Source organism: Gymnodraco acuticeps, unplaced genomic scaffold, assembly GCF_902827175.1.
Source record: "Gymnodraco acuticeps unplaced genomic scaffold, fGymAcu1.1, whole genome shotgun sequence".
Lineage (NCBI taxonomy): Eukaryota > Metazoa > Chordata > Actinopteri > Perciformes > Bathydraconidae > Gymnodraco > Gymnodraco acuticeps.
Genome location: NW_022990224.1, coordinates 822107 through 837461, shown reverse-complemented (window position 1 = coordinate 837461; position 15355 = coordinate 822107). Strand labels below are relative to the sequence as shown.

Here is a 15355-nt window from a genome sequence, read left to right as displayed (position 1 = left end):
ATTTACCTCTGGCCAAGAGAGTTAAACAGGCCATAACTCTACTCAAACTGCATGGAGGACATTGTATTATAGCTTTATATTTTACTCCACTTCAAGGTAACACTAAAGGCGGTTGTCCTCTGAGGGTTTCACAAGTCAGTGCTTTGTAGCATATAGCTCTCCATTTAGTTACAGAGTACCTGAAAAGGATGCAGAATCAGAATAGATTCAGAGTGGAAGAGGTATTGCACAATGACATGATCCGTCGTAAAGAAACACAAACTGCTAGAAACACAAACTGCTAGAAACCTCTGACAGAAAATCAATTGCCTCTGCTTCATTCTCTGAGGGAGCCGTGTAAAATATTGAATAACATTTGTTTTAGTTGTGTGGCCATGATCGATGTAGCCAAGGACTGTGCACAAATTCTTGTTTGCTAAGCTCCACTCAAATAGAGCCTATTGCCCCCTCAAATTACCTGAGTAGACACACACTATATTATGAGTAAATGTCTTAGGCTGCAGCCACACGAGGACAAAAACGGCCGTTTGCGTTACTGTTTAGTGTCATATAGACCATTCGGCCACACGAGGACGACCGCATACGGCACTAAACGACTGAGGAAACGATAACGGGTCCCAAGGTGGATAGAACGGCATGCGCAACGCTCTGGGGGTCAAACAGCTCCGTGTGTGCGCCCTATACGATCATTTTCTGATAATGATTGCGCAATAGCCCGCATCTCCCCACCTCTGCTGCTCACCTCCGCGTACCCCGCGCCATTGCTGATGTGTTTCGCCACCACCAACAACAACAATGGCGGATCGCAGAGTTGCTATCGTGCTCCGGACGCTACTGACCATGCTACAGTTCTTTGTGCAACATCTACAGCAGACTTACACATCCGGGAGGGATCTTACTCGCTGCTTTTGTGGATATGTACTGCAGCTTCAGCGATCATTTTCTGATAATGATTGCGCAATAGCCCCGCCTCTCCCCACCTCTGCTGCTCACCCCCGCGTCAAAGTAAACTGCACACTGAATTCAGATTATTTATCTTTCTCTCGATATGGACATAAACGCGAGTGAAGTCTAATCTGACAGGACGGAGACACCTCTCAAACTACCTAACCTAGTTATAAATATGTTTATTGTTACTGTCGGCCGGGTCACTCATTACTGGATCAGCTGCTGCATGAAACAGACACTGACGCTGTCCAAAGAGAGGGTGGAAAAAGAGAGGCTCCGTGTATTTTTATTATTATATTATATAGAGTCATTATTCATTTGTTTTAAAGCTCAATAAATAGCAAAGAAGACCTTTGACCGGCACTTTTATAATTTTGTCGGAAGGTTTAAACTTTAATACACGTTGACTGGCGAAAAACTCTGCCAGGTTCCCTCGGCCCCCACCGCGGAGAATAAACAGAAGGGCAACCATGACAACCATGCTTCTTCGCTGCTTTTGTGGAGGAAGTTACAGCGCCACGTACAGGCTCCTGCATATGTACTGCAGCTTCTCCAGCGGTTGGAGCTAAACGGAGCGGTCTCATGTGGGCAGACATCAGGCTTGTTTGAGACAAGCGAGATCTGCGCAGACCTGCGCAGTTGAGATCAACGTCTTGCTAGTGCGTTGCATGATGGTTAGTCATTTTGTCCGACTTGCTCTGGAGGCCCGCCTACATGAGACGTTGAAATCTCGCGGGACAAAGACGCCCGCAGCCGTGAGAGCGAGGCGCGGCGAGGCGGCGCAGTTCCTCTCCACGGGCTGCGGAAGCGAAATGCTTGATGGGAAACGACTCGCTGGTATCTGAGTAGCTGAGCGCTCATTGGTGGTTTTTACCACGTGCTGGTGATGAAACTCTCCAATTGGCTCGGCAAAAGTTTGTTGTTGTTTTGTGTCAGTTTTACGTCGCCACATCCATTCCCATTTTTCATCATTGTTCCACAATGTTTATCATAATGAAATTAATATCCATATATTTTATACTATACTTGCACTGCTTACCGTTTTCATACTTTATATATCTTAGCATATTCATACACACTGTTCATACTGCTCACAGGCTGATATCTAGTGTATTCACACCCCTCACTGTTTATTCATCATTCAATTCATTCTATATTTTATTCTGTCTATTGTGTACATTACTTTTCACTTTACTGCTTGCTGCCCCTGGTTAGAAGCTAAACTGCATTTCGTTGTCTCAGTACCTGTAATATGTGCAATAACAATAAAGTTGAATCTAATCTTGAGCAGGAACAAATGTATTTACTTAGTACATATCTGACATTAACGATTAAACACATGTGTGCATTCTTTATAAATGCAAACCGAGTCAAGCCGACTCCGGAGGTGGCGGTATGCACCTTAAAGTTGTTTGCAATCCGCCAAAAAACCGAGAGAAGAAGAAGAAGAAGAAGAAGAAGAAGAAGAAGAAGAAGAAGAAGAAGAAGAAGAAGAAGAAGAAGAAGATGAAGAAGCCGACTCCGAGCTGTCCGACTTCAGGCGAGCTTTTTGAGACCTCCCCCGGCTGCGATCGGCTATTCTCGTCTACTTTCGAGGCGAGCCGCAACGCGTCTCAAACAAGCCTACTATCCGGATAACTATTGCGTGTGGACGGAAGCTTGTTTGCGATTGCGTTTGCGTTAATCCTATGCGTTTAGCCGTTTTCGTCCTCGTGTGGCCGGGGTCTTAAACACTGAGGTGAAGAAAGGCAAACGGCAGTTAAGGACACATTTACTGTTGTAGTGGAGTATTAGTCTCTCTAGGTGCTCATTCACACAGATGTTCATTTTATATCCACATCTTTAGATAAATATCCCGAGGCCACCTATCATTTGCAGACAGGAGTGGATTCACTTTATTCACTCAACTAGAAGCCCTTGAACATCACCTTTTTGTGAGAGTTTCAGTCATACAAATTGCAAACTGTGTCGTAATGACATAAAAGATGAGTTTCCCACTTTATTAAGCTTTATTTTTAAATAATGTCGTGTGTCATCTCTGTCGAGGAGTCAGATTAATAATTGTTTATTCTGTGTAATAGAGTCCCTTTCAATTTGTGTGACAATTTTCAACTAAATGTCCTCAGCACAGAAACAAAGACATCACACCCAGATATTTAGCAACCCTGTTTTGGCAAATGATGCTTCTCATATTTCTCGGGTAGCTATTTCTGGAGCCAGTATAAAATGGATTAAGAGGTGTCTTGTGCTAATGACTTTGTTTTGCAATTTAAATCGTGAAGTTTTAAAAAGCAGCAATTGGAACAGATGTAGGGTTTTTCAAAATGTATTTGTTTTATCAAGGGAGCATTTGATGAACGGCAAACATTTACAACTGGCAGCTCTGACGTAGCTTTTGGGATACGATGGTTTCCGGATGGTAGCTCTTAGCATGTGAGTGTTCATCATCATCTTTCCCAGATTAATAGTACTAATACCCCCCCCCCGTCTGTCTCCCCCGCAGTAATTATACAGCCCTGGTCGGCGTGTGGATCTACGGCTTCTTCGTGATGGTGCTGCTGGCGCTGGACTTTCTCTACTACTCCGCCATAAACTATGAGCTGTGCCGGGTGTACCTGGAGAAATGGGGTCTGGGCGGGCGCTGGCTGAAGAAGGCTCGCAGTCAGTGGCACAGGTCCATGCCGGAGGAGAGCGAGGCCCCGGCTCAAGCCCCCCCCACCGTCTCTAGCCACTACCAGCCCAGAAACAGCCTGAGAGGGGAGAGCCACAGCCCCACACTGCTGCCCTACAACACATCCACCGCATGGTGAGTCACGGTCCGTCACATGACCACCGCCAACCTGCAGAATGTTCTACCCTATGTGACTATATATTATGAATATAAATTGCCCTACTCTAACAAGCATGTCAGTGCAGAGATTTGTTATTTTAAAAGTGTATCTGATGCTTAGAAAGAAACTCAAATGCCCCTATAAGAAATGTTCTCTTACATTTCTTTTTTTAAACACAGGTTCCCTCCATGTCTCGTTTCCATGTGTGTCTGTTTGTCTTTGAACTGAATGTTTTGTTACATAGAGAGAGCAGCATGGCAGGGAACAGTGTGTCTAGCAGGACAAATTAGAGCATTTCTTGCATACTTTTCCCAAGCCAACAGGGAGGAAGCTCAAACATCAGGCTCCCCGTTTACTCCTTTAAAATTCCACACACACACACACACACACACACACACACACACACACACACACACACCACACACACACACACACCACACACACACACACACACACACACACACACACACACACATACACACACACCACACACACACACACACACACACACACACACACACACACACACACACACACACACACACACACACACACACACACACACACACACACACACACACACACACACACACACACACACACACACACACACACACACCACACACACACACACACACCACACACACACACGATAATAGCCTACCAGGGATAATGCTAAATCTGTTCCTGAATCATAGCAACTCACTGGTAAAGAATTCAGTCATTTTAATAGCTTCCCTCCTCAGAGTAAGGGAAACAGACTTTATCAATATTTTAAGAATTCTGCCTCACCGCCCACTAATGGATACTTTTCTGCAAAGCATCTGATCTGTATTTGTCTTTCATCTCAGAATAGCTGCACTGCCTCAACATCAAGATCCTTTTAATGGAGACATTTGGGTTTTAAGTCTGACCAGCTCATTAGGTCATCATTAATGAATAAAAGAGAACTGAATAATGTGAAAGCTGCGCTGCCCGCCAGAGGCCCCTTACTTTGATTTAACCTGAGTCACATTAGAGCCCTTTCACAGAGTTTCTGTTGCAAAGCATCATCTGCTGTCCTTTCAGTTTATATTTTTGTATTACCTTTGAGAACAGTCACGGGAGTCTCAAGGTGTTTTTGGCTGCGTGTGACTTGTTAAAACATACAAGATGATTTACGATGCCAGGAGGGAACTGTAACATATAACAGCCCCCGGGAACTTTTTGTTCTTTTGGCAGACACACAGTGCTCAGACTTATATGATACAGCCACACGATCATAGAGTCTGCCCCAATCCACATTTATGTGCAGACCATTTTTCATGCAGTTCTCCATCTGCAGCACTTTGCACCCTATCTGTTAGACTGAGGCTCAGCGTCTCTTCCTAGAGGTAGACATCTCTCTTGGGTCATGATAATTTAATGCGGGCAGAGGTTTGACAAATGGCTTTGAGAAGCAGTCTGGACTGTGTGCGCCATAGATAGGCGAGCTGAGATGCTGCAGAGGGATCCTGAGATTGCTTTGCTGGTGGAAACATGGTTAACTAACACTAGACATACCCATGGAGCCTCCTCGTTAGACATGAAGTCAGTTCAATGTGATAGGACTCATCAATCCTGGCCTTGTGAGGTTGACCTTTGCTGGCAGCTCTGCAGCTTTAACCAGAGGAAGTCTTTAAAAACGGTGATTGAAATCACAGCAAAATGCTCATTTACAAAGTGGGACAAAAAAATGAGAACACGTAAAGTTCGTTGTTATTTATGTGGACAATGATTGATGGGAAATACTTACACATGGAAAGCGGTGTGGGCTTTTTAATAAGCAGGAGCATTTTTACAAATAGCTATGCATATTATTAGATAAGCCCCGCCAGAGAAATTGACAGATACTGGGAGATAAATTAAGTCACCAGCCGTTTCTGGGGCAAGAATAGCCTAGAATAGACTTTGGCAGTCTCACAAGGCGAACCACTTCTCACAATCTAGATAATGCTTCTGTGATTTGTTTAATGTGTTAAGTTACAATGGGTGATACTGTAAGTTCACCACAGCTGATATTGCCCACACAGTGCGTCATCAGACGGCTTTGGTTTCTTTGCGGGGGTAGGGATCTTCATCCCCAGAGAAGACGTAGCGTAATGTCTCAGAAAACTGGGTCCACTTACACTTGAACATCTGTTGGCCAAATGTAAACAAACAGAGATGGGGTCAAGTCCCACATCGGGCGCAGCAACATCTAAAAACAACCCAGTCGCACAGCAACATCAAAAGTATCAAAACATTTTTCCACATGCAATGATCTATTTATTCAGAGAAAGTTAAGCTTGGCATTCAGCGTGTGGGAAAATTGTTTACCATATTTCTACGTCAGCGAGCTGGTATAGCCTATAGTGCTCAAGTTCAGTGTGGGCGTCCTGCGAAACCGTCATTATCTTCACTCTGCGGATACTCTTGAATGAAATCTCCTAATTTATTTCGTACCAGTTTGAGCAAATAAAATAAAGTTAACTACTGTCATTGTTCAGTAAGAGATGTGCGACCCAGGTGAGAGAAAAAACTGCAGGTCTGCTAAGCCAGACATTACGGTCACTTGATTGGATGGAAGAATGCGTTGTTTTTTTATGAGCGGGAAATTGACAGCAGATGGGAGTTTACTCTCAGGGTAATGTGGCACCTGATGGCAGCACCATCCCACTCAATGATTGATAAGTGATATTAGTATCACATGAGGCACTTCTGCAGTTGAAAGATTGTAGACTAGCTCAGCTAATAAGAAAAATAAATATAATTTTGGTTAAAGAAATATATAAATATATCCACATATTTGTGTTTGGATGGCAACATATCGCACAAAAGGTAAAACTGCAATTAAACAGATGTATTGTTATGAATGCTCAGAAGACACCTTAAATGTAACGAATCAGTGACACTGTTAGTTGATACATTGTTAAAGCATCCACCCCGTCAACTCCACATCACTGTGTTGTATGGCATCATTTTTAAATGAACATTTTAATTAGAGAGCTTTAGACCTCTCAAGCACACAGTGCTTCATCAGGTGGACCGAGTTCATTTTTTAACTAATTAACATTTTGATATGATAATGTGGTTGGTTGGCAGATGTTGTTACAATAAGACAGAGCCAAGCTGGTGGTTTTCAGTCTTTAAACAAGCTGCTGCTTGTTCCAGCATATTTGAATGCATCTTCTCAATTAACTCTCGACTAAAGAGGGAATAAGCAAAGTGTAGAACTATTCATTTATGTGAATACACACCTGGCGAGAGTTATTTTGGGCTGCTTGAGCTTGTCTGACAGGGCCGTGGTGGAATTTCAGATAAATGACAAGTGACCACTATGCTAAGCTATGAAATTGGCACAGGAAGAAAAAAAACATCCTGGCAGGGCTCTCATGTAACCCTTAAAACGGCGATAAACTCAGCAGTTCCTGTTTATCGCCATTAAGTGCCCTGCAGCACTGATTGGTTGTTCACTCGTGGCTATGAGGACATTAGAGTTTAGCCGGGATCCCAGTTTGTGCCAACCCTCTCTGCCTAGTAGTCCACCTCGAGAAATAATAAGTGGTACTGGGGAGCAGCAGCAACATCTGGATATCTTGACTCCAAAAGAAAAAGGCTGGCAGTGAGAATCTCGTTTATATCTATTTTATATTCCTAGTTCGCTCACTCTGACACTATCCTCTCTCAGAACTGCAGGAAATGTCTGATCTGCTGCTGTATTTTCAGTCTGGCTTTACTGCATATTTTAAAATCATTGAAGAATGTCTTTAGTCAGTGCCGATCAAGACTTGCTGTGCAAAAATATCTCTTTAAATCAAGATAAAACATAAGCTGCCTCTTTACTCGTTCGTTGGAAGAATTGGGATTACGACCTGTCCATGGTTTCCCCTGCTTAACATCCAATGTCAGCTGGTATGGGCTTCCTAATATCCTCCTAACAACCCTCGAGGATAAGTGGGAATAGCTGCCGGTTAGTTCAACCTTGGTTTTAATGTATGCTGAGGATCAACCACAGATGAAAGTGGGAGAATTGAGATGTTGGGCAACATCAAATGGCACCACTGCACATCAACCAGGACACGTCAAAGAGTCTCTTGGAGATTCATAAATCACTTGGCACCGCGTTGCAGCAGCACCTCGTGCCAGTAACCGCCCACTGACTCAGGCTTGGTATCTCCCTGGGCCAGCTGAGCTCAGCCACGGTTCATGTGAGGATGGCATCGGTCGACACATTCAACAAATACCTGACTCACCAGCCACCGTAACACTGCCTCTTACTGTCAGACCCCTGTGACTCAACGTTATCACTCAGTCTAGTAAATGGAGTCTCCATAACTTTGGCTGTAGGTACAGTAACCATTGGGCTGCTTGATTATGGCAAAAATCATAATCTCAATTATTTGGGTCAAAAATTGATATCACGATTATTAAAAACGATTATTTACTTTTAAAACATCCATTTATTGAAAAATAAAATGTGAACGGTATGTCTTTAACAGTTGATTACCCTGAATGTTAAATATAATTCAACTGAAAAACCAATACAAAAAATATATATATAATGTTTTCATAATCGTTGCAAGCCAAAATCGTAACGATTACAATACGATTAATTGAGCAGCCCTAGGTAACCATCTCAACACATTCAAAAGCACTCAGTGGGGAAATGACACTTGACTTCAATCAGCAACTGAAACAGCATCACATCTTTTTCCCCAAAGTATTTTCTCTGTCAGAGCGTGATCAAAGCCTCCTGCATATTCACATCCATCTTTGAACTCAGTGGTTCTGTGGTTATAATATAATTGTGCATTATGAAATTATTCCTGGCCTGTCCGGCGTCGACAGAGCAGCATGCCAAGGCCTTGTCCAATTAAAGCAACACTCTCCATGTGGTGTGAGTTAATTAACATCATAGATGCTACAAAGGCAGCCATGGACAGAGTTCTGCTTCAGGCGAAAAGGAAAGTGCATGAGAAAGGGATTAGCTCCTTCAAAGTTGAGAATGACTTTTGGCATGGCCACGAGCAAGTCAGGTAGCAGCTATTTATATGTTTGTATTACTATTAGATCAGTTGGCATACATTTACTTTTCAGTTTGGTCATTTCTCTCGAGTGCATTAGAATAACCTTCAAGTGGAAACTTTTATTTTCCCATCTATAGTTGCATTATTGTGGGTGGCAGAATTGGGTGCGATGTGATTCATAGAGTTGGGGTGGGCTGAAAGTATTTACAAGATTTACAGACTTGTAAAATATTCCTGTAAATCTGATTGCTTTTTGAAAAGCAAAGCTGCCTCGTTTTATTAGTTTTTGTGTTTTTCAGGCCTTGAACTGATTATCCAGTTATATAACAGACCAATGTGGATTATTAAGCAACCGATCCGGATCAGAGACGATTTCAGCCGTGCAACTAAAACCCATGTCCGTGTTGTTCAAAAGGATCCGGCAGGTTTTTCCCAAACAACTCATGTGGCAACACGGTGTAATGTCATGACGCAGGCATGCAGTCGGGGCTAAACATGTCAGTTTGGAGAGGATGAAGCAATGATAAGGCCTTCATTTATTTTCTTCCATTTCTCAATAGGGTTCACTCTTATCCATTCGTAGGATATACTTGAAACGTCTAAGTATGCAAGTAATCCTAGAGAGTGTGTTCTTTATTTGACGGGACATTTAATAGAAAGAAAAATTGATTGATCTAAAAGAAGAATGAGCAAATTGATGATGAAAATAATCCTTAGTTGTTCTCTTCAAAGGACACATTCCTGATTTAGGTCAAATGATAATATCCACACCATCTTCATGACAAGGCAACTCAAGCTGCTAAGATATGTCCAAGCCATTGTGGTTTCAAGCTTCAGCTAAATGTATAAGGTGAACCTTGTGATAAGATTTTGTTTGTAAAAATGAACATTTATGCTCAATTTCTGTTTTTCTCTGAACAGAACGATGCTGCAGTGGACAAACTGAAGAGTAGCAACACCTTGTTTCGTTTGGTGGTACAGAGGAGACGCCACCCCCCACCCCCGATGCCCCCTCTCTGGACCACAGACTCAACACCAGTGGTGGGTTAGCCATACTGTAGTAGGAAGAAGTGACTGCTGCCCTTTTCTAATGAGCACAAAACCCCCTTGGACTAACAGACTGATATGGCAGTAAGAAACTCAGCTGAACAGAAGCTGCCGGAGACACAGAGGAGCGTACTGCTGCTGCCATAGCAGAGGAGCGACACATTGAAATGCTCACAGGTGTTCAGTGATCCCCTGAAAAGGCTGCCAAAGCCTGGAGCATCTCCAACAGATCCGAGCTGAACTGGATCAACTGTACCCACATGAAGCGAGGAGCTCATCTTTCTAAATATAACATGTTTATTACACTGCTGTGTCAGTTTGTGTTCAGTAGCAGTTAGACACGATGTTGGTTATCTATTTGGTGATTTATTTATGTGAAGTAGTCAGAGAAATATATGAGTGGTTGACATTCGGGAACATGTAACAGCTTAGGTTGATGCTGAGCATCTCACTAGAGTAGAGTGTTTTTGTTACTTACTGAAACTAGACACAAAATGTCTCTGCAGCCATGTTGAAAAACAATATCTTGTATGAAGTGTTCTCTCTATATTGTAACGTGTCTGACAAGGACACAAGGCCATACAGATAAACTGTTGTAGATCTAAAGGTTTTACATTAGGTCATCAATATTTCTCCTTTTCGGTTTGTGATGCTGAGGAAAGGGATGTCCACTCTCAATAAGTTATTCATCCAAACAATGAATGAGGATCAGGGATGCCTTTACAACAGCAAAGAGCTTCATGCTAAGTTAAACATGAATCCTTGGCTATGAGCCTACAGACCCATTTGAGAGCATTACTTAGTTAGTGTGAGACAGTCGCCTCTGGAAACTCATCCATTGACTTGTTTGCCCTTCCTCATTACCAGAGCTGCCTGAAAAACAACTCCATTAGTAATATGATGCAAATGAATATGTTGGTTCCATTATAAGGAGAGCTCTTTATCCCACACTGGTAAATAGACAATTGTAAGCGATTAGCCATAATAAAAAAAAATGTAAAAAACCCATTAAAACCCCTTTCATTGTCAGCAATAATGTACGCCATCTTAATCAGAATGATGACATGGTGTGTAAAAGTCAGAGGCGCCCGTCCAAATGAGCGCTGGGTAATCATTGAGGTGTATCGCAGAGCTTTCAGGACGATTTAAATGTAATAAGGACTCAATGAAAAGGGCATACAGTATTTCAGGATAATGAACTCGTATCAAAAAAGGTCTCCGACTCATTCTCTATTAGCTTTATAAAAAGGATAAAAAAATATATACTTTCACTTTAGAGCTGCAACTAATGATATGTTTCATTCCTCATTTGGTCGATAACTTCTGAGAGAATAATAAAACTGCATGTTATAATTTACAACAGCCTGAGAGCAGGTCCAAAACTCCAATAATGTTTAGTTATATTATTCGATATGATTAAATAAAGATAACAATCCTTTCCATATGTAAAATCACTAACTTACTTGAATAATTAATAAATGGTCTAATTGACAATAGGCTGCAACTAAAGATTGTTTTAATTACTGAAGTCTGGCAATTATTTGATGAATTTATTAATACATGATCTGCTCTTTGAAGTGTTACAAAATAGTTAAAAATGCTTTAAACTATTTGGGGAGAGTTTAAAATGACCTTTATTGTACAACCAATATTTTAAAGATATTCAATTGATTTTATAGGAGACAAAGAAAAGCAGCAAATCCTAATTTTTGACAAAATCGACACATTGATTAACCAAATCCAGTTTGCTGGACAAATGGATACATTGACTATCATTTCAGCTCAGTGATTTCATCAGGCCCAAATCGTTAATAACTGATGAGATAAATGATCTGTAATCCAGATAGGTCTACGAGATAAAGCAGCTGTGGGTGCCAGACTGAATATGAGCGGCAGCATGTGACGAGCAGGTGGACAGACGGTAGGTCGGAAGAAGGTGTCGGCCCCAATCTTGCATCTGCAATGGCAGCTGCTGAGCCTGTATGTAATATGAATGTGAAATGTCCTCGCTGAAACAGGAGATGCCGTTAATCGTTAGGAGTTGGCCATAAACCAGACATGAGAGTTGGGGTCTCGCCATCATATTAGCCGCTTTTACGCCAAGTATTTTTGCCGTACTTAGTTCCCAGCACTTAGTTCCCAGCACTTAGTTCCCCCATGGAACTAAAGAGCAGATCGCGTTCACACCGGAATAAGTCCCTGAGGGAAGATTACGCAAATGAAGCCGCTGACGTCACTTCTTCTTCTTCTGCTTTGGGTTTACTGGCAGGCCGCAAACAACTTCACGGCGTATACTGCCGCCCGAAGTCCCCGGAGTTGGGGACTGGCTTCAGTAGAAGCTGCTGGGAAGACTCCCAGCAGCTTCTACTGAAGCCTTCCGAGTAAATCGCCAGAACGCCATCACTCCAACGCTCCCATGTTTTCTTTTGTGTTGCCATAAATTAGTCTCTCTCCGTTGGTGTGCTGGGCTAATGCTAATGCCAGCAAATACAATGGCGGCTTCACAAAACTTTTCAGAGTTTTACGGGGCGTAGTTCGCCCAGCCAATCAGAAATTGGAACTTTTGTCTCCCCAGGAAAGTAAGTACCACCTCTCTAGCAGGGACTGAAAAGTTCTCATGAACTAAGTTCTCTTTTTGGTGTGAACGCAAAATCCCAGAAACTATCGGAACTAAAAGGGAAAAGTACTTCGGTGTGAACGCGCCTAATGGTCCTTTTTATGTTTCATGACCCCTCTGAACAGAACTCATGTGCTGCAGGCCTCATCCCCAGTTATCAGCAATAAAATTCACATTTGCCGAGTTGTTAAAGCAAGTTCATTCACATTCAAATGGCTAAAGTGTAATTACGTGTGCGCCCCAGCAGACTTGTGCTTTCAGGGGCAAAGAAATAGGATGTGTCCATGTGAAATAATTGGCCCAGGGATTAGCAGTTATATATTAAGCTCTCTTGCTCTCTGTAGCGGCCTCCTTATTCCCAGAGTGTGAACAGAAGAGGTAAACGGGGAGTAGCAAGAAGAGGATAATGCTGGATGAGTGGGGGAAATGTAACATGTATAGAGTAATGGTTTTCAGGGTTTATGCTCCATTTTCTGACCTACAATAAAAGGCAAAGAAGGTCTTTTCTTACCATCAATAACGTTATAGTCACACGCAGGGAAGAAAAATAATTTCAATTTGCCTCTGACAAGAAGTAGCAGGGTCCACAAATGGATGATTTCACGTATTTCCTAAAATGTTAAAGTTGTGATGTTTTCTGTTTTGTTTAAAAACTCTGGCCTGGTTTGTGATGATGTGGTACTGTAAATCATATCAGCTCAAACTGCTTCCCAAATAAACAATAAAACAACATGTATAAAAAAAATGTATGGGAAGAAGAGAGCACACGTGTGTTTCAGTCTCTCCAGGTTGGTGACAGTTGCCTTACAGTTGAATACCCACCTGTACACAGAAGCTTTGTAGTGGTTGATACCTCACTTGTTGGGTGTGGAGGAGATGATGATGATGTGCACCACGTTCTGTCTATGTATTTAGATAGAATGATCAGTACCGTTTTCAGTTGGATTGTTATTACACTTGTTGACTTTGTATTGTCGCGACAGGGAGAAATAAAGTTTTATCTTTTCCAGTGTGTTTAAATCCCTCTGCGTCAGGTGCTCTTTCCAGAAAATATATACTTCTTTCTTTCATTATGGAAACCAACAAAGGTTAGTAAAAGAGAAGTCTAAAATATGTATCAATAAAGATTGTTCGATATAGAGATAACTATTTATTTTGTCCTTTACACACGATGATTTAAAAATATCAATAATTCACTCTTACTTTTTAATTAAAATAAAGTGGGACAATTTAGTAAGTAATAGCAATTAAAATTGTATTCATCCATTATCTTGATTGAATTGGATTTTTTTTAATGAATGGATCAATTAATTAAATTAAAATGGCAATTACACACATCTCCTTTCATGTTGTCCTTCACCTCCAATGAATTTAATTTAAAAAAATTAACTTTATTCTAGTATTATTCGTCTTATCACCAGTAAGCCTAATTCGTCACCTCTTTAGTTTATTTATTAATATATCATTCTCATATTTTCGTCACAACACGCTAACGTTTACAGCCTACAAGAGCGGATAAACAGGACTGATAGTTCTCACAGTGCCACGATTTTGCAATTATTTTACTGTCAATTGTTTTTATATTTAACTGATCATAAATCAGCCGGAAAGAGTAGTGCTTTGAATGAATGTGGCAACTATAACATGCCACCAAGCTGCAACTATAATTGATATACAAACGGGTTGTATCCATCATTTATCGCCAGCTGCAGAATATGAAGAAAACAGACGCCCGAGTAACAGGTTCACCTGTCGGGGGGAGTTATCAGGCACAATGTTGCGTGCTCTGTTGTGGACACATGTTGCCACTTCCCCAGTAATGTTAAGCCAGGTTGTCAGGTGTGGGTCTGCCAGGCTAACATTAACCTTTTAGGGTTTTGTATTGAAAGGCAGATGGCAGGCGGCAGTCCAGCATGCATGTGAAGGTCAGTAACGTTATAAAGTTAGCAGTAACATTATAGCTGTGAATGTAGCACTGTAGCTAAATAGCTGTGCCAGGCCTAAATATACTTGGAGAACTTTGATTGGACAATCTCCTTTCATAGCAGGGGAATGGCTTTAGAGGTCCCCTATTATACTGTTTTTCATCAATATATTATAGGTCTCAGATATATACAAAACATGTCTCTGAAGTATTTGGCTCCAAATACCAAACAGATCATTGCAGCATCCCATAATCCACTCTGTTTCACCCCTGTTTCAAAAGTGCTGATTCACTGGCCGTTTCTCAATGTCGAGTATACCTGCTGCAGAGCCACTATTTCAAGTATACTACGTCATCGAGTGAGACATTGAGAAACGGCCCCTGTCTGTTACTTTAGATGGAAATAAGGAGCCACTCCCCTCTGAGAGATATTTGGTTGAAAAGAACACAATGTTGCTCTAGGTCTAGGAGGAGATTCAGGCGGTGTTTACACGAGAACGAAACGGGTTGTATCTGCTACTTTTCTCTCGTGTATAGCCCGTTCATTCACACGAGGCCGTAACGGAACCGGACCCCGTAAACAATAACGGGTCCAAAGGTGGATAGATCTGCAAACGGAACGCTCTGGGGGACCAAACGGCTCATTGTTTACGCCCTATACGATAATTTCCTGATAACGATGAAGCCATAGCCCCACCTCTGCTGCTCACTGCTGTAGCATGGTCAGTAGCTACTGTCAGTACCATGCTACAGATGTTAGTGCAAAATCTACAGCTCCTCTACCACAACCATCAGCAACAAGTGGACATGGAGAATTACATGTTGCTAAATCTACCGCGGGGCATAAACAGAAGGGCAACCATGCTCGGGGGTCTTCTTCGCTGCTTTTGGTGTATTTTGGGGGGGTACCTTGGTTGGTGATTGGCTAATGGTTACACAAGGCAAAAAATCGTTATGACAT

At 42.0% G+C, this 15355-nt stretch overlaps 1 protein-coding gene across 2 annotated transcripts in view; it reads left to right on the top strand.

Moving 5' to 3' along the window:
* Nucleotides 1-10861, top strand: part of shisal1b (shisa like 1b) — a 45257-nt gene extending 34396 nt beyond the window's left edge. Inside the window, exons 4-5 of one of the 2 annotated variants that reach the window (XM_034218633.1) lie at nt 3452-3754; nt 9728-10861. In XM_034218633.1, the coding sequence (XP_034074524.1) occupies nt 3452-3754; nt 9728 (304 nt within the window). In that variant the 3' untranslated portion in view covers nt 9729-10861. Of the gene's footprint in view, nt 1-3451; nt 3759-9727 lie in introns of those variants that run through there. The other variant, XM_034218632.1, reaches the window with a different exon arrangement.
* The last annotated feature ends 4494 nt before the right edge of the window (nt 10862-15355 follow it).